Raw genomic sequence first — 19,959 nt, 5'->3', positions numbered from 1 at the left:
TTAGAGCTCATCCATGTCATAGCCTGTGTCAGTACTCAATTCCTTTTATTGCCTAATAACATTTCACCATATGGGTGCACCACATTTTATTTTCCCCTGGGTCAGCTGATGGACTTTTGAGTTGTTTCCACTTTTTTTTGGCTGTTATAAATAATCCTGCTGTGAGCACTGATGTACAGGTTTCTTTGTAAGCATGTTTTCATTTGTCTTGACTATATTCTTAGTGGAATTGCTGGGTCATATGATAACTCTGTTTAACCTTTCGAGGAACTGCTATATTCCTTTCCAAAGCAGCTGTATTGTTGTATCTACCAGCTGTGTATGAAGGTTCCAGTTTCTCTACATCCTTGCCAATACTTGTTACTATCTTTTTTATTGTAGCCATTGGAGTAAGTGTGAATGTTACCTCATCTAGTTTTTTATTTGTATTCTTTTGATGGCTAATGATATTGGGCATCTTTTCATATGTTTAGGGACCATTTATGTGTTTAGAGAAATATCTGTTCAAACCCTTTTCTCATGTCACATTGGGTTGTCTTTTTATAATTAAGTTATAAGAGGTCTTTATATATTTTAGATTCAAGTCCCTTATCAGGTAAATGATTTAAAACTTGGTTAAGTGATGGGATGGACTGATAAAACGTATGATTCATTTTCATGAGGATATTGTGCTAAAGGTTTGAATTTTTTCAGTGCTTCAGCTAAAGGTTAAATCAAATGAAATGTACGTGGTACTTTGATGTAGCTTTACAAGTTCAGAGTGAAACAAGTGTGAAGTGATTTATTTCCTGTAATTGGTCATAAATTTACATAGAACCTCATATATTCCTAACCTCATCACCATTGACATTAGACTACTGTCTAAATAGTGTTAATGGTTTCGATTTTATCAAGATGTGTCGGCTGCCAGGAAGGGGACAGTGCAGTTTGATTTTGTTTGACCCAGTATACTGGATGAATCTAAATATGCACTGTAGAAAGACTGGGAGTTCTTTGTAAATGACTTAACATTTCTTTCCCCTCTCTCCTTCTCTAGTAATAAATTCATAGTATCAGTTTCTTCAATTTTAAACTTTCCTTTCCAACCTTTTTCACTTGTTAATGTGGGTACATATTTTGCTTCTAAAGATGAGTCTTAACTATTGCATTTTATACATTTAACATAGAATCTATACTTTAAAAAAACTGTATTGTATTATGTGGTTCTAAAAAATGATTTACTTAGATTAAAGCCAGAAACATGTTAGCATTGTCTATTTTATATTCTTTCAATAAAATTCTTGAGATTTTTAAACAATCTTTGAAGTATCATAGGTCCGACTTTCGGCTCTTGTCTATGTAATGCAGTGATCAGAAAGTCATGACCTCCGATTGATCATTTTTATTGGTTTCCTGTTCTGATTCACTGGAAATCTTTTGGTTTGTGTGCTTGTTTTAATCTCTGTCATGTGTATAATTTCGTTTTTAAAGAAGCTGATAATTAAGAATAAATTTAGCATATTTCCCATTTTCATTATTTAATTTCAAAACTGAGAAAACTATTCTGTAAAGAATTCAACAAAACTACTGATTGAACTTTCAGAGAAAAAGTAAAGCCTCTAGAACTTAGAAAACAAATCTATGTGATTATTGGACTCCATGTCCATAGATAGTGTTTAGTATTTAACATTTTGTATATTGTACGTCACTTACAGAAATATTACACTTAGTTTTAAAAGCTATATAACTCTGTATTTTACAGATTGGTTACACAAACCCCAGTGTACAAGTAGGAGCTTTTATAATCTGATATGACTCAGTCCTGGAAACTTACTGCAACTGTTTTGCACTTCGCTTGGTAGTATCACATGACTCACTTCAGTGGTTCAAACCCTGTCTAGTAGTGATCAAAGTTCATTTGGTTAGGGGTTTTTTTTGGTATGTGGATGATTTTTTTCCACTTTGTTGTGGATTGATAGTCTTTCAAAATACTCAGTGCAGTTCTTATTCTTTTGAATCTGAGAAAGTATAGTTGCACTCTTCAACCTCCAATCACACACAGGGGAAAAAATGTTAACTTGAAAGAATATGCATGGAAGTACTTTTAACTGTAAGCATCATGTAAATCTAAGGGTTTACTTTTTTAGTTTTATTTTTCAGTTGCAGTTTACAGTCAATATGATTTTGTATTAGTTTCAGGTATACAGCATAGAAGTTAGACAATCATACACTTTACAAACTGTTTCCCTGATACTTCCAACTGGCATCATACATAGTTATCATAATATTATTGACTATATTTCCTACACTGTACTTTACATCCTGTGACTGTTTTGTAACTACCAATCTGTACTTCTCAGTCCCTCCACCTTTTTACTCATTTCCCCAACCCCCCTTCCCTTTGGCAACCATCAGTCTGTTCTCTGCATATGAGTCTGTTTCTGTTTTGTTTGTTCATTTACATTGTTTTTTTAGAGTCCACTTACAAGTGAAGTGTATGGTATTTGTCTTTCTCTGACTTGCTTATTTCGTTTAGCATTACATCTAAGGGTTTATAATTAATTCTTGTACCCCAACATACTACAATTGAGGAAGAATAATCTGTTGCATCTCTTAAAACCAGCTGTAAAAATCAGCCCTAACTTTTCCGAGTTCCAGTGTTCTGTGATGTGCTGCAAGTGAGCAAACACACAGAGAGCGTCTGTCCTTTGTCCACGTGGATGCTAGCTCAGGTGACCGGTTTCTTTTAGCATAGACTTTCTATTATTTATTAAGTTATACTTAAAGTCCTTAAGCCTCCACAACTATGACATTTCTCTTTTGAGAAAAGAAAATTCTGTCTTAACCTTTAGTGGTTTAGTTAGCTAATGAAGCAGACTAATGAAAAAAATTTTAAACACTTATGTACCCTTAATGTTTATGAAGTCCTTTAGGAATATTCATCCCTGCAGGTTCTCCCTGCTTTAAAGTTTTAATGATAAATTTCTGTAAAATAGCTGTAATAGTTTTTAATGCTCTTTTTAGTGTTTGAATTTTTACCATCATGCAGTTAGAAACTGCTGTTTCCTGTCAAAACCTACGTTCATCAGACTATGAACGTGACAGTTTCCTGTTTTTCTTATTAACTATACTGTATTCTGTGCTTTATTCTTTAAAGTTACATAATATCTCAGCTTGTCACTTTCCTTTTTTATTTACTAAATGTTCTCTTAGGTCAGCATCGTTCATACATGCAGAGAAATCGTCAGTCTCATCTCTTTATTGATAGTGAGATGATGATTTTGTTAACTTGTGAAGTTGTAATGAATATGTTAGAATATCTTCAGTATTATCTAAATAAATTCTACATGTTTTTACTTTTTTTACTCTGTCTCTTAATGCATAACTTGATGAAGCAGTCCACATCAGGTAAGAAACAGTATATTGTTTGGAATATATATATATATATTCCTGTCTGCTTATTAATATTTTGATTCAGCATTTAAGAGGATGGGATGAATAATCAGCACCTGAGGACTTTTTTCAAGAATCCTGCCATCTTTTCAGCATAGTTCTTCGACATTTCTTATGTTTCGACTCTTACCAAGTCAGAATGCCAAGTTCTGGGATACAAAACTGATTAAGAAAGAATGGCCACCAGCAGGGGCTAAAAGAAGTAGAATATATGTACAACAATCAGTCATTCCATACTTTTCCAGGTAGCACTAATTTTAGATATTTAATGCCAGTGTTAAATCATATAATTTGGAAAAATCTATCTATAAAGAATATACTCAAATATGCCAGTTCTGTCCAGAAGGTATCCAGCCATGTAATATGAAAAATAGAAACATTTCTTAAAGAGGATATAAGATACAAGAAATATTGTACATAGGACAATGACGCCTTAGTTCCCTTCAAAGTAGGCACCTTGGGACCTCACTCAGTTCTCCGAATCACCATCAGCTGCCCCATCATATTTTCCTGAATCTCATTGACAGTCTGAAGTCTCTTCCCTTTCAAAGGTGATTTTAGTTTTGGGAAAAGCCAGAAGTCACAGGGCACCAGATCTGGGCTTTAGGGGGGCTGAGTCACCTGGGTGATTTGATGTTTTACCAAAAACTCTGCATGACGTATGAGCGGGTGCATTGTCGTGATGAAGCTGCCAATCACCAGCTGCCTGTAGCTGCAGCCTTCTGAATCATCCAGATAGTTTCCGCAGAGGAATGTTCAAGCTTAAAGCAAAATTTAATGTAGATTCATTGCTCTACTGGCTCAGTCATTTTGAATGTAACAGTCACACAGTACACATGCTCACTCAATGGTATCTACCACCCTCACTGACTAATACAGTGAAGTTGTCATTGTTCACACATGCACATTCCAGTCCACTGTCCTTGGCTGCCAGGTTACAGGGATGTCGCATAAACCATTCTCGTTATATTAACAGTGGTTGGATTTATTCTGGAGAGACCTTGTATATGTGTATGTCAATCAATAAAATAAAGTACTCATGAAATTACTTATGGCTCTTGATTTATTTAAAATGTTACAAAAATTATGAAAAGTTTTATTAAAATGCTAATATTTTAAATTATTAATATCAAAATAATACTAGAAAACAAAAAATGCTTGAAAGTAAAGGAAGCAGTGTTAATTTTTTATTTTTGTGTTGTTATTAAATTAGTTGGAGATTTTGTTCTAGTGAGTATAATTTATTATCAAAATGACTGAGCTACAAATAAATTTGAAAGCACAATTTAGAGGTTTTATTAATGACCTTATTCTTGGGATACAACTAAACAAATATCAGAAACTAAGAAATTCAATAGACACAGTGAGAAATGTTTGTTTTTAGATTTATACCCTGCCTTGTTTCCCACAGATTTTTGAGGGAGTTTGCATGAATACTTATAATACAAAAATAACTTAATATTAGGTTAATTAAACCAAGTGAAATTGCTCATACTTGACTTTCACTTACAAAAATTGCAATAGCATGGGGTTCAATATAATAGTTAAAAGAATTTGTTTTAGAGCAACATCTAGCAAAATCAGAGTTGATATTATCACATGAAAATGTATACAGTATCAGGTGGAAGTTTGGAGACTCAGGGAGAACAGCTTGCTGAGGACACAGCCACGTGGTTGCGGGAGCCGCTGGGCTGCTGGCCGTGGGGCCCATGACGGGCAGGCAGCCCACTGACGTTGACGGCTGCTGACTGGTCTTGGTGGGGGCTGCCGAAGGTTGGGGTGTCTGTGGCAATTTCTTAAAATGGGAGAACAGTGCAATTTGCCATCGATGGACTCTTCTTTTCAGGAATGATTTCACCGTAGCATGAATGCTGTTTGATAGCATTTCACACACATTAGAACTTTCAGAGTTGGAGTCAGTCCTCTCAGACCCTGCCACTGCTTTATCAGCTAAGTTTATGTAATCGAAGTCCTTTGTTGTCATTTAACAATCTCCACAGCATCTTCAGGAGTAGATTCCAGCTTAAGAAACCACTTTCTTTGCTCATCTATGAGAGGCACCCTCCTTGTTCATTAGTTTTATTGTAAGATTACAGCAGCTCAGTCGCGCCTTCAGGCTCCACTTCTGATTCTGGTTTTCTTGCTGTTTCCACCGCATCTGCATTTACTCCCTCCACTGAAGTCTTGAACCCCGCAAAGTCATCAAGAGGTTTAGAATCAACTTCCAAACTCCTGTTAATTTGTTGTTTTGACCTTGTCCCATGAATCATGAATGTTATTAATGACATCTAGAATGGTGAATCCTTTTCAGAAGGTTTCTATTTATTTTGCCCAGATTCATTAGAAGAATCACTATCTGTGGCATCCATAGCTTTATGAAATGTGTTTCTTAAATAATAAGACTTGAAAGTCAGAATTCCTCCTTGATCCCTGGGCTGCGGGATGGGTATTATGTTCCCAGGCATAAAAACAACATAAATTTCATTGTACATTTCCACTAGAGCTCTTGGGTGACCAGCTATAGTGTCGATGAGCAGTAATATTTTGAAAGGAATATTTTTTTCTGAGCACAGACAAAGTGGACTTAGCATAATTCTTAAAGGTCCTAAGATTTTTGGAAAAATAAATGAGCATTGCCTTCAACTTTAAGTTACCGGCTGCACTGGCCACAGACAAAGAGAGTCAGCCTATCCGTCAAAGTTTTGAAGCCCAACCTTGACTTCTCTCTAGCTATGAAAGGCCTTCCTACATGACCTCTTCTTACAATGTAAGGCTGTTTTGTCTAATGGAAAATCTGTTGTTTAGAGGAGCTACCTCCATTAGCTTAGTTAGATCTTCAGAATAACTTGCTGCAGCTTCTGCATCAGTACTTGCAGCTTTACCTTGCACTTACATATTAAGGAGACAGTGTCTTTCCTTAAACCGCATGAAGCAACCTATGCTAGCTTCAGACTTTTCTTCGGCAGCTTCCTTACCTCTCTCAGCCTTCACAGAATTGAAGAGAGTTAGGCCCTTGCTCTGGATTAGGCTTTGGCCTAAAGAAATGTTGTGGCTGGATTGATCTCTATCTAGACCACTAAATCTTTCTCCATATCAGCAGTAAGGCTGTTTCACTTTTTTATCCATGTATCCATGAGAGTAGCACTTTTAATTCCCTTCAAGAACTTTTCTTTTGCATTCACAACTTGACTAACTTATGTAGTGCAAGAGACTTCACTTTAAGGCCTGTCTCAGCTTTTAACATGCCTTCCTCTCTAAGCTTAATCATTTCCAGCTTTCAAGTCAAAGTGAGAGCTGTGCAACTCTTCTTTCCCTTGAGCACTTAGAGGCCATTGTAGGGTTATTACTTGGCCTAATTTCAATATCTTATCTCAGAGAATAAGGGGGCCTGAGGAGAGGGGGAGAGACGTGGAAGAGGGGGTACAATCAGTTGGAGCCATCATAACACACAACATTTGCCAATTATGGGCATGGTTCATGGCTCCCCCACAAAATTACAAAAGTAGCATCAAAGATTACTGATCACAGCCCTGGCCAGTGTGGCTCAGTTGGTTGGAGTATTGTCCCATAACCTGAAAGGTTGCCGGTTCGATCCCCGGTCAAGGTGCATACGGGAGTCTATCAGTGTTTCTGTCTCATATTGATGTTGTCCCTGTCTCTCTCTCTTTCTAAAAGCAATGAAAAAAATGTCCTCAGCTGAAGATTAAAAAAAAAATTGTTGACTACAGATCACCATAACAAATGTAATAATACATCATGCATAGCTTAACAGTGGGGATACCTCCTGAGAAATGTGTTGTTAGGTGATTTTGGCTTTGTGCGAACATCATAGAGTGCCCTTACACAAGCCCAGATGGGAGAACTTACTGTACACTTAGGTTATATGATATGGCCTGTTGCTCCTAGGCCACAAACCTGTACAGGATGTTACTGTACTGAGTAATGTAGACATTGTAATACAGTGTAAGCATTTATGTATCTAGACACATCTTAAAATAGAAAAACTACAGTAAAAATACAGTATAAGAGATAAAACATGGTGCCCCTGTATAGGGCACTTACTGTGAATGGAGCTTGCAGGGCTGGAGATTGCTCTGGGTGAGTCAGTGGTGAGTGAATGTGAAGGCCTTGGACATTACACTGCTGTGCGCTTTATAGGCACTGCATCAGCACTACCACAAATATGATGAGTATTGCATTGCATTACAGCGTTACAGTGATGACAGCAGCACTGGGCGATAGGAATTTTTCAGCTCCATCCTATTTATATGTGATACATAGTTGCAGCACATGGCTGTGATGAAAAAGTCTGAGATACTGTGAGAATTACCAAAATGTGAGGCAGACACACAGAGTGAGCGGATACTGCTGGGAAAATGGTGCTGATAGACTTGCTCATTGAAGAGTTGCCACAAACCTTCAGTTTGTAAGAAATGCAGTATTTGTGAGTGCAGTAAAGCAAAGGATTTGGGGTGTTGGTATTCAGAATCAACATCATTAGTTTTTGTTTACATCATTAAGTCTATATAAATTCACAGTGGAACATCAAGCACACAGGTGCTTAAGTGTGCAACTTCTCAGGCCTCTCCTCTGGAGCGGAGACCCAGGACAGGCCTGGGAAATCTGATTTTCACAAGTTTCAAGATGGTCTTATCATGGAAGTTTGGAAAATAATGCGGATTGGGGATGGGGGATGCAGCAAAGAGAGTAATTGTTTTTCTGACTGTATTTGAAACAGCTTTATTGAGATAAAATTTACATACAAAGTTCTTCCATTTTAAGTGTAAATCAATGGCATTTGGTGTATTTATGGAGCTGTGCAACCATACCACACTCTAATTTCTGGAATATTTCTGTCACCCCAAAAAGAAGCCTCATGTCCACTTGCAGTCCCTCCCTTTCTCCTCCCTTATCCCCCAGGCCCAGGTACCTGCCGGTCTCCCTGCCCTCTGCATCCATAGCCTCGTCCATTCTGGACATTGCACGTAAATGGAGTCATGCAGTGTGTCATCTTTTGTATCTGGTGTCTTTGACTCACCTTGATGTTGTTGAGGTTCATCCATGTGTTACTACTTCATTCCTTTTTTTTTTTTAAGATTTTATTTATTTATTTTTAGGGAGGGAAGAGGGAGAGAGAGAGAGAGAGAGAGAGAGAGAGAGAGAGAGAGAGAGAGAGAGAAACATCAATGTGCGGTTGCTGGGGGTTATGGCCTGCAACCCAGGAATGTACCCTGGCTGGGAATCGAACCTGGGACACTTTGGTTCCCAGCCCACGCTCAATCCACTGAGCTACGCCAGCCAGGGACTTCATTTCTTTTTATTGCCAAATAGTACACAGTTGTATGGAAACAATGCCTTAATGTGATTATTCTACACATGATACATTTATTCAAATGATTGTCTGTTTTTTCATTTTCTCTTAGGGTGTGTTTTCTTATGTGTAACTCTCCTCTAGCTCCATGTAAATCCCGTTAGATGTTCATCTCTCCTATTCAGACAACTCAGTTGTACTATTAATTCCACCTTGTTGAAGAAATCTTTCCTCTGGCCTCCCGCAGTCTGCTTCAGTGAGGGCGAGGCGCCTTGAGGCCTCCTGTGTAGCTGTTGCCTTGGGAGGTTTTTTGTCATCTTAGGGATTCCTTTCGCTTCACTTTCTTTTTCTTGGATCAGAAACAGAAGGGTGTCATTTTCGTTCTTGGTATACTTCAATTTGGTGGAGCAAATCACCTCTCTTTCCTTAAAATAAAAAAGGTTTGTAGGAGATAAACCCTATCTGACTTCTGTTCTCGTGATTCGCCCAAAAGAGGGTTTTCTTTTGAGAGGGAGAGGTTAGGTCTTTGCAGCTCTGCACTCATTGTAGCCTCACACTCAATTTAGAGTTTTAGTGAAAATTAAAAAATTAAAGGTAATTAAAATTTTTAATGTAAATTAGAACTTATTTTTTCTCAGAATTTTAAAGGTGACTCTTAATCTTTTGCATAAAACATGTTTTTGTCTGGGGCTGGATGCTTTATTTCCCTCTTTGTGCCCAGGGCCCGCGGTCTCATTCTGATGTGACGTGGGGTGGTTCCCTGCGACCCAGGTCCCGACACTTCATAGGTCTTTCAGTCTCAAACTTCATGTTTTTCATATTAGAGAAATTTATGTCTGAGATCTTTTTATTTGTGTGTGTGTTTGTTTTGTTTTAAGATCTCTCTTTTAGAGTATTCTGTTCTTTTTACATGGATGCAGTGTCTTCAGAGAGAATAAATGATTTTTTTAAGTTTTCTTCTCCCAGATAGTCTGTTTCTTCCTACTTGCCTTTTTTCTGGCTTCTCTTAGATGCTTTCCTCAAGCGTCTGGCAATGTTGGACTGACTGGAGAGCTTACAAAGTTGGCAGGAAGTACAGAGTGGCCGGGCAGGGTCTGCGGAGTGTGACTGCCACTGCAGGGTGGCCTCACAGAGCCCTCTCTCGAAGGAATTCCAAGGCGCACCAGAGAAGAATCCCTTTACTTACAGTTCCGAAACGCCCTGGTGCCTCGTGTTTCCTTGGCGAATCTCAAAAGTACTTCCAGGCACAGTCAGCGACTTTAAAGCCTATGTCTAATTTCACCTGGAAAACGAGCACCCTTTTTTTCCTTTTCTGTGATCTGGATTTATTACTAGCATTTGACAAAGTTGTTACTGTTCTCAGGGTCATGAAGCCATTCCCATCATCTTTAACCAAAAATGAGAACAGACAGTGGGCCCAAAGGGTGTGCTGAAGTGTGTGTGTGACCTTTCAAGACAGAGTTAGTAGCTTTTGTCAGATTCCTAGTCCCACGTGTGACCCATAAGAGATGCCGAACGAAACCCGCAGACTAGCACCGGGCTCCCTAGTGCGGTGGCTCTGGCCCTGGACGCGCATCGCAGCTGTTCGGTTTCATTGGACACACGCATCCCTAGGCCCTAGCGGCAGAAAGTTTCAGGAAAGAGGTTTAAACTGACTGCTCCTGACTGGTGGTGGAGTCTGCCCAGCTCGGTTGTGCTGTTGGAAGGCGGTGTCCGTTTGTATACACCAGACATGCAGGATATGTTCTTAGTTCAAAGCATGTTTGCCCTGAATAATTAAGAGTTCCATTTCAGGTAGTCAGCTTCTTTCTGACTCAGTCCCATTTGGTTGGTACAGAGGATCTACCACAGTGATTCTCAAACTGAGGATATCAAAATGTCCTGAGATACTCATTACAAATGTAGATGCCGGGATTTTGCTCTTGGGTTTTGATTCCCGAGATGTGGGAAGCAAGTCTACATTTTTTATAGGCATCCTCTGTGGTCCTGATGCAGATGACCAGTGGACCACACTTTGAGATATGCAAATCTAAGTTTGCTCTCGATAATATCCCTGAAAGTTTTGGGGGGAGGGTTGGGATGAGGGGCTGGTCATTGGCTTTTTGTTATTGTTTAAGTCTTATTAGCTCCTAAAAGTAGAGGAGTAAGAATAAGCAGTACAGCTCTTCAATCTAGGTAACCAAGACTGTACTTCAGAGGGCCCAGCTCGGTCTTCTTCCAGCCAAATCCCGCCCCACAGAGTGAGGAGTCCCAAAGGACACGCGCACCTGAAGTCCAGCCCCGCCCAGATCGTGCCCTGGGTACTCAGTGCCCTGGGATTTCTGGCCCAGGGTCCACTTTCCTCCTGGGTCTTGGCGATGACTCAGCAATAGCTTCTTCTTTACCAAATGGTGTCTTATCTTCACCTTTTTCCTTTGTCCACCAAAAAATTCCTCTGTGCCTTTATTATTCTGTTACCAGTTCTCAAGTAAAGAACATTAATTGCATCTCCTTTGATATTGAGGAAATGAACCCTCAACTCATAGTTTTATATAATATTTGCAGTCATTTATTAACATCTGTGAGGCTTCAGGGTTTTCATTGCAGTAAGTTTTGTTAGAGCAGAGGAAAGCTACAACTTTCCAAACAATTGGGAAGTTGTGGTTCTGCTGCTGCCCTCCTTTAAACAGCCAGGAAGGAGGAAGACACATGTTTCATATCATTTCTTCTAAAGGGCCTGGGGAAAAGAGAGAAAGGAAGAGATTAACTGACATAATTTAACCCTGGGAGCTATAAATTATGTGTTGCAATGTGGTGATAGGATATTGCATCAGAACGTGGCCGTTGTAATGCAGCGGGTATCACAGCCGTGGGAGGCCCTGTGGTGCCCTGTGCCCTTTCCCTGAAGGCTCAGCTCCAAGTTTGTGTTCCTCCTGCTCCGCTGAGGAGAAGGGTGTCACTTCAGTTACGTGGTACCTCTCTCTAATTCCTGGCCTAGGGTACAGGAACTTCTTTATGGTTGAGAGCTTGCCGGAGGTGGCCATCACTGTACTGAGTCCCCTCGCCCCTCTGGTTTCCTGTTGTCACACACCAGCAGGGAAGTGTTGGGGTTTCTTCACATCTTCCTGGAAGTCTGTAGGGAAAGCTGCGAGGTGTTCTAGCAAAGCTGTAATGTCTCTACTCTTAGAACCGTTGGTTTTGAAAGTGTGTGTAACATTTCCTGAATATTTCACATTGCCTTTATCTCAAGATTTGAAAGATAGTGCTCATAAGTGACCGGGAATTTGTCCCTGAGAAACAAAATTGAAGATCAGTAGTAATGATAAGGGTAGGTAGGACACGTGGGGTACATTTCAGCAAAATTCTTGATAATCAAAGCAGATTTTGGTAGTTAATTGTTTTTTATTATTGTTTTGCATTCTTTAACACATGACAATATAAGGATTAAATGGCATATCTAAAACATAAACTCCATGGAACAGGGCTAATGTGATTACGTGGTAGAGCAAGTAGCATGGTGGTGGGGTTGGGAATTTGAAGGAATTTAGGCAAAGAAGTGACAGGTGATGAAAAGAAATAACCTTAATTCTGATAAAACTGGTTTTGGGGAATGTGGCTTAGATATGTGGCAATGGGTTTTTCAGTACTGAATTCTAGAATTAGTCAGACTTGCCCACCCAGGAAAATGTAGCATTTGATCTCCACACCCTCCCCCACCCTGCGTGCCATGCCCTATAAACCTCCAGAGACAGAGAAACAGAACCTGGTTCCCAAAGACAGAGAGGGGAAAAGAACTGAGCAATGCATGCAGTTCTTCTCCCCTGCACCATGGTGAGGGAAGCCACTCTTGACCAGGAAGGAGTAGGGGAGAGAAGGCAAAAACACTGCTGAAGGAAATAACCTTAGTGGGAAGAAGCATTCCTAGCCACATATAGTGATATAGTGGTGTGGTGCTTCTTAGAATAACAGACAGTAAAATAAATTTTAGTGACTTGTAAATCATTTTCATTACTAACTGAATTAAGGAGACATACTGTGTGTGTGATAGTTTAGAGTATGGTCTTTAAGAAACATATCCTCTAGAGATGAACACTGAAATACAGGTTCTGGCACAAGTAATGCCCCTTTATATTGCATAAAAACCTTTATTACAAAATCATAAGCATGTAGTTCTGTAACATCACAATATCATACTCAAGCCCACCATATGACATTTTAGGTGAAAGGTTCAAATTGCGGTCCATCTCATGCGAGATATTCATGTCCCCTACAACCGCACTTGGTGCGTTACCTCTGTCGGAACCTGTATTTATAGGTGAACTGACAGGATGTCTGAGACTCACCACAAAATAATCTAGGGACTGGGGAGGTGTAATGTAACAAGATTATCCGTGCCAGTTGTTGAAATGAAGTGATGGTACATAGGGTTCATTGTATTAACCTCTAGTAAAATGAAGGTTCGATTTGAATGTGAACATTTACTATTAGCTATGTGTCCTCCTCAGCTAGTTGTTTAACCTGAGGTCTCTATTTCCTAATCTCTGAAATGAGGATATAAAGTGTACCATACAGGGCTGTTGTGATGATGATTCAACTAAAACAGCATGTGCCCATTACATAACACATGGGAGTCATTCAAAAATTGGTAGTTAACTATTATATCTATAAATGGAAAAAGATCAAGGTAACATCTTCCTTAAAGATGAAATGTTTGTTTTCTTGGTGAGGGTATGTGTGTATTTCCCCGAGTTGAGTATATTAACTTGATTTTGTCTTGACAGCTCAGGTGCCTAAAGGCCAGAGGGGCTTCTCAGGCAACCCCCCTTTGATGGAATCCACATTGTCAACCATTTGATAGGAGATGACGAATCATTCCATTCCTCCGATGAAGATTTTATAGATAACTCCTTACGGGAAAGCGGCATTGGTTTTCCTTTGCACAGAAAATCTGGCCCCATGTCTTTGGACCCTGCCGTGGCAAGTGGTAGTGAAAGCGAAACAGAGGACAGTGTGATGGAGACCAGAGAGAGCGATCAAGTGGCTCAAAAGGACCGGCCCCCAAGGAAAAGAGAGTCGTACTCAACCACTGTCTGACCATCACTGTGAACTAGACTGTGGATTTTTTAAAAGGGATCAGTTATATAATTAAGGGTTTGGGGGACATACCTGTTTCATATGTACATATATATATTTTTTGATCTTACCTGCCTTTTTATCTTTGCCAAACCTTCACCACTGACTTAACCATTGCCATAAAGTAGACTGGAATATGGTTAACATGAAAAATAAGGTTCTAACAGTATTACTGAATATTAAATGTTTCTTGTGTAGGAAATGCAATTATATCTATATGTGGGAACCATTTTGAAGTTCGAAACTATGGAAAATTTAATTTTCTTCAGACAACACTGCTATTGTGCAATATTTCATGCTCAATCAACAAACTAGATATTTATGTCTATCAGTTTTCAGGGCATCTGTCCACAAACATTTGACCAAGACGTACATCTGATTTATCTTGTCCTTCTGTGTTTGAGGGATTTTTTTCATTGAAGTTACTACTTTATTAGTGGGCCATTGAAAGTTCCCAAACAGTGTTTTTTCCATATAATTTTATAAATACAAATTCACAGTTACCTTTCTTGAGAGTTTTGTTTTGTTTGAATTAATTTTTATGTACATATGATACTTCCATATATTGCTTACTAGTCAGAGCAATAAGTTAACTACAAATATATTGTCTTTTGTACATAATTTATAAATAAGCATCACCCAATATCGAACATCATTTTATATGGAGATTGTACCTGTTGCAAAATGACTGCCTTCAGCATTCTAATAGGACTTCTGTAAATAAAAAGTTAAAAGGAAATTGAAAATAAAACCAAACACTAATATTTTAATAGCTTTAGTAATTTGCTTAGCATTCAACACTAGCAAATTCATAACTGATGCTTGTTCAAAAATACTATTGGTGAGACTTTTTACTTCATGTGTATGTAACTAATAAATTGTCCATGATTCAAAGGTTATAGCACACATTACTTAGTGCTACTATTCTACTTAATATAAATTAAGCAATGGACTTAAGTCCAAGATACACAACAATAATATTTGCAAATAATCTATGAGCATTATCTTCAGATTCTCTGATACTAGTCTATAAAGCCACAATAATTTTTCCTACTGATTCTTCCTTTTTTATCATCTAGACTATTTTTCTTGGAAATCGAATAGCTGTCATGGTAAGTTGGAGGAAACACCCAAATTGCACTTGCACTGTGGAAAAACAGCAAAAAATATGTTGACTGGATGCTTTCCACTTTTTTTCATTAGCAGCCTTCAAGGATAAGAGGTGAAGGTAGAGTTCAGCATATATGGAGATACAATTTTGCACAATATTTTGCATGTAGGAAAAAATATAACAGAACGGAGTAGAAGAGACAAAAATAATTTCTGTCTATAACCAGGAACCCTGGCTGGTATAGCTCAGTCAGTTGGAGTGTCATCCCGTAACCAAAGAGTTACAGGTGGCAATTCCTAGTCAGGGACATGTACATAGGGTGCGGGTTTGATTCCTGGTCCAGATGTGGGCATGTGTGACCTCTGGGTCTGGACACATATGATCCCGGGATCCCAAGGATTCTGTTCCAGGCACATATGAGAGACAACCAATCAATGCTTCTCTCTCTTCCCTCCTCTCTCTCTAAAGGCAATGAAAAATATTCCTTGGGTGAGGACAAAAAATTTTTTTTAATGTATAAAAAAATAAAACCAAGATGCCTTAGCATCTCCACGGACAAGGCTTTCCAGCAAACCCTTTGTAGCTGTTTGAGAAGCAAGGTCGAAACGTGCCTGCTGTGTCCGTAGCACTAGGCGTAGTGGTTAAGTAATTTACCTGTGGTCACATGTTACTAAGTAGCAGAGCCAAGATTTTAGTTCAGATCTTTCTGACACCAAAACATTTGACAAAGTTCAGCTAACGAATTTCTCAGTGCCCTTCCTTTCTGACAATTAATGTGATTTTAATTAAGTTTAATCACATCTCACAGCTTATGAGTGTAGATACTCTCCCAGAATTGGCTGGTGCTTCGGGGGTTCGTACTGTCAGCCTGGGAGGCTACTGATGCCCAAGTGAAACGAGATGATTTGTGGTCATGTGACCACTCTGACCCCACATCGAGAAATCTGGGTGATCTAGACCAGAGGTCAGCAGCTACACACGTGAGCCAGTCTAGCCAGATGCTATCTTTGCGTGACCTACAAGTGAAGCATGTTTTTTTACATTTTCAAATAGTTGAGAGAAAAAAATATTTTGTCACATGAAAATCCATAAAATTCAAATTTCAGTATTGATAAAGTTTTATTGGATCCCCATGCTTATCATTATGTTGTCTGTGGCTGCTTTGTGTCACAGTGGCGGAGTTGAGCAGCCTACAATACCTGCTGTCTGGTTCTTGAGAGGAAAAGTTTGCTGACCCTTGATTTAGATATTCCAAAATGGAAGCTTACTTCTTCAGTTTGTCTCAGTGGACGATCAAACCATTTGTTTTTTCTGTTGAGCTAATAGTTTGGAAACTTAAATTCCTGGTTGGATCTTGTGCTCAGAACTATTCAAATGGAAAGTGTGCAGCTATTTATATCATGAAGTTTTTGACACCAGACACAGATTTGGAAGGAGATCTGTACCTTGAAAGGGAAAAAGAAAGAATTCCAGAATCTCGGCACTGTTCTTTAAGTGTATATGATTGATCTTAGGCATGCTTCATTGAGTCAGTGTTTATAATTTGACTTTAAAAGAAAGAATATCTTTCTATAGCCATGTTTTAATTCTAAATTTTGAAAGATTCTTAGAGAATTTCATAAGTACTGTTTAATTAGGTATTTAAAAGAATTATGGTAACTAAACATTAATCCATTGATACTCTTGTAATTTGGACAATGAAAAACAAGGAACATTATCTCATTCAATATCTTTGATTCAAATACTCAGAAGAGTTAAAGTCCTCCGACCTTTGGGATACAGTAGGATTGTTGTGCTCTGATTGTATCCATTTTATTCAAATTAAGACTTGGAGACATTGGGACCTGTATTCTTGATAGATTTTAATTAGTCTGTGGTATGTTGTGTCATTTAAATGTTATTTAGTTAAACAGAGTTGAATATTGGAACAGAGAGGGGAAGTGAATGAAATTTTTAAATTCCAAATAAAAAACTTACTCCCTTGGGTTAGTCACCTGCCTGGTGCCATTGCCATTGTCATGTGGGCTGAAAGGCCTGGAGTACAGTCTTACAATGACCCGAATAAAATGAATGCACTGAGATGATGAAAAAGGCCTTTTAGAGCAAGAAATACTTCAACAGCCTTTTTAAAAATTAGTGGTAAAATTTTTTATCCTGGACAAAGAAGTCAAAAGATGTAACTTTACACGATTTCTACCCTTTTTATTGATAAATATTAGACTACTCAATATTTGCGGACTATTGAAATATCAAATCTCAACTAAATGACTGGCTATTTTGGAAGGGAAAAAGCCACCTTTTTCTTGACTCATGATGTATCTCATTACTGTCCAGATCGTGCCTTTGATTAACAACAAGGTCTAGAGCAGGGGTGTCCCACTGCAGCCCACGGGCCACATGCAACCCAGGATGGCTATGAATGCAGCCCAACACAAAATCATAAATTTATTTAAGAATTATGGGATTTTTTGTGGTGACTAAGTGTCATGGTGTAATTAATGTGTGGCCCAAGACAAACTCTTCTCCCTCTAGTGGGGCCCAGAGACGCCAAAGGTTGGACACCCTGGGTCTAGAGTTTTTTAAGTATTTTATTTTTGACATTAGAAATTATTTTGGTTCTTATTCTCCTTTTTTACATAATGCACCGATCATTTCTGGACTTAAATAAGAACGTGGATGAATTGTGTTTTGTTTTAAAGCTCTGCTGTGGCCCGCTTGATTGTTGCAAGACTGGGTGTTGGCAGCTAGCAGTTTTAGAAATCAGTGATTTACTTTGTTAAAACAATGAGCTTTAGCAAGAAAGTTATTGCTGCTCTTCATTGGCAAAACAGTGAGTTTTTAATTAATTAATTTTAATTTATCTTCTACTAAAATTAAAATTTCTGGTTAAAAGTGGAGTGGAGACTATGGTCCAGGTTTTTACATCACATCATCGATCTACCTATCCCCCCTCTTCTCTCCAAAGAATAGATGATAGAGTAATATATTAGGTATCTAATAAGATGCAAAATTATGATGTATTTCATTTTACTGTTGGAATTTCTTATTATTGTATGATAACCTAAAATATTTACTTGTGCCTTTGCTTTAAACAATTAAAGTTTTTCATTTATAGAAATTTTGCTTTCTTAAACTGTTTCAACTTAAAAGGGGAGATGCATCAGAACACTTCTACTAGAGAAATGCCACTCATACGTAGATGCCTAGTCAGCAAAGGAATCTATCAGACACCATGAATAACCAAGGTAAGAAGCAGCTCAGAAAGAAAGTGAAAATTCCTCAGAAAACAAACTTAAAGACATGGAAATATGTGAACTTCAGTGACAGAGAAATTCAAGATTGCAGTTCTGAAAAATAATTTAATGAGATGAAATACACTAAAAAATGGCTTGGCCTGCTGACATTCATATATTCATCAGTGAGGTTTGTGCTCCGTGGGTACAGGGACCGTATCCACCTGGTGCAACCCATGTGTAGTCGGTGCCAGACAGAGAGGCTGGTAGGGTGACATTTTCAATTTATGAAAGGCCAGATTTGCTGTTTCCTTCAGAAACATACCAATTTTTAAAAAATGTTAATGGTAATATTTTCATCTCATATTAGATTATTGAATTAGTGACTAATTCAATAAATATATCCAAATGTATATGATCTGAGTATACATATAGAAGCTATTATAAAAAGAAATTTATGCCTTTTGCATCTTTATCACAATGTTAGTGTCATTTAGTTTGGAAGCACAGTTCACCATATATTCTGCTTTATTCCCCAAAATATGTAAGGTACTTTATAAAGGTCATGAAATATGACAAGATAGTTATAATCCAGGGTTTCTCTACCTATTGACACTATTGACATTTGGGGCCAAATATTGCAAGTGGCTGTCCTGTGTATTGTAGGGTGTTTAGCAGCATCCCTGGCTTCCACCCACTAGATGAGAGTCGCAGATTTCTCCCTCTGGTCATTCCTAAATGTCCTTGGTAGGGAAGCACTGAGAATGAAAACTGCCCCTCACTGAGAGTCTAATATAAATTTAGAAGTGGGTCAAAAAAAAAAAGAACCACTGGGACCGAAACTAAAAAATATACTACCTGTTAGAGAGGGATCACCAATTTGGAGTCAGTGAGAAAAGTAAAGCCTGAGCCACAATGAAGTGCTACTTCATATTATTAGGATGGACTATTCGAAACAAAACAAAATAACAGAGCTGGTAAGGAAAATTCATAATGGAAAAATTGGAACCTTGTACATTGCTGCTGGGCACATAAAATGGTGCAGCCATTCTGGGAAGGTTTTGGCAGTTACTCAGAAAGCTAAACAGAATTACCATGTGATCCAGCAGTTCTCCTTCTGGATATATAGTCAAAACAAAGCAGGACTCAAACAGATACTTGTACACCAGAGTTCATAAGAACACTACAAGAGCCAAAGGTGGAAGCAACAAATGATCAACAGATGAGGGGTAATAAAAGACAGTGTTTACAGGGTGGGGCAAAGGGAGATTTACAGTTCTGAGTACACGAAACAGTTTATTCTTGTATTATTGCTTACTAATTGTATTATTTTTCCATACAAAACAACTATAAACCTACTTTTGCCCCACCCTGTAGATATAATGGAATATTATTCAACTATAAAAGGAAAGAAGTTCTGATACATGCTACAATATGAATGAATCTTGAAAGCATTCTAAGTGAAATAAGCCAGGTGCAGAATATGCATCAATGAATGGAAGTACCCAGAATAGCAAATTCATAGAAGTATACAGCAGAGGTGAGCAGGGGATAGGGGGTGGGGGAAAGGAAGTTACTGTTTAATGGTACAGAGCTTCTCTTCGGAATGATGAAAAAGTTCTAGAAATGGATGCAGTGATGGTTGCACAACACCGAAGGTATTCAGTGCCACCAAATTTACACTTAAAAATGGTTAAAGAAAAAAGGCACGTTAAGAATTTAGCATCAGCATATAAATTAAATATGTTCAAAGATACAGA

At 38.3% G+C, this 19,959-nt stretch overlaps 1 protein-coding gene across 10 annotated transcripts in view; it reads left to right on the top strand.

Annotated features, from left to right (window-relative positions):
• The window catches only part of EVI5 (ecotropic viral integration site 5), a 200,669-nt gene extending 182,592 nt beyond the window's left edge, over positions 1-18,077 (top strand). For 6 of the 10 annotated variants that reach the window (XM_036026426.1, XM_036026422.1, XM_036026423.1 and 3 more), the window contains 2 exons: positions 3,375-3,387; positions 13,504-18,077. In XM_036026426.1, the coding sequence (XP_035882319.1) occupies positions 3,375-3,387; positions 13,504-13,577 (87 nt within the window). In that variant the 3' untranslated portion in view covers positions 13,578-18,077. Of the gene's footprint in view, positions 1-3,374; positions 3,388-9,823; positions 9,836-13,503 lie in introns of all 10 variants that reach the window. The other 4 variants (XM_028511617.2, XM_028511619.2, XM_036026425.1 and 1 more) reach the window with 4 other exon arrangements.
• The last annotated feature ends 1,882 nt before the right edge of the window (positions 18,078-19,959 follow it).

This window comes from Phyllostomus discolor, chromosome 5, assembly GCF_004126475.2.
Source record: "Phyllostomus discolor isolate MPI-MPIP mPhyDis1 chromosome 5, mPhyDis1.pri.v3, whole genome shotgun sequence".
NCBI lineage: Eukaryota > Metazoa > Chordata > Mammalia > Chiroptera > Phyllostomidae > Phyllostomus > Phyllostomus discolor.
The sequence above is the reverse complement of the archived record's forward strand: the minus strand, read 5'-3'. Positions and strand labels throughout refer to the sequence as shown.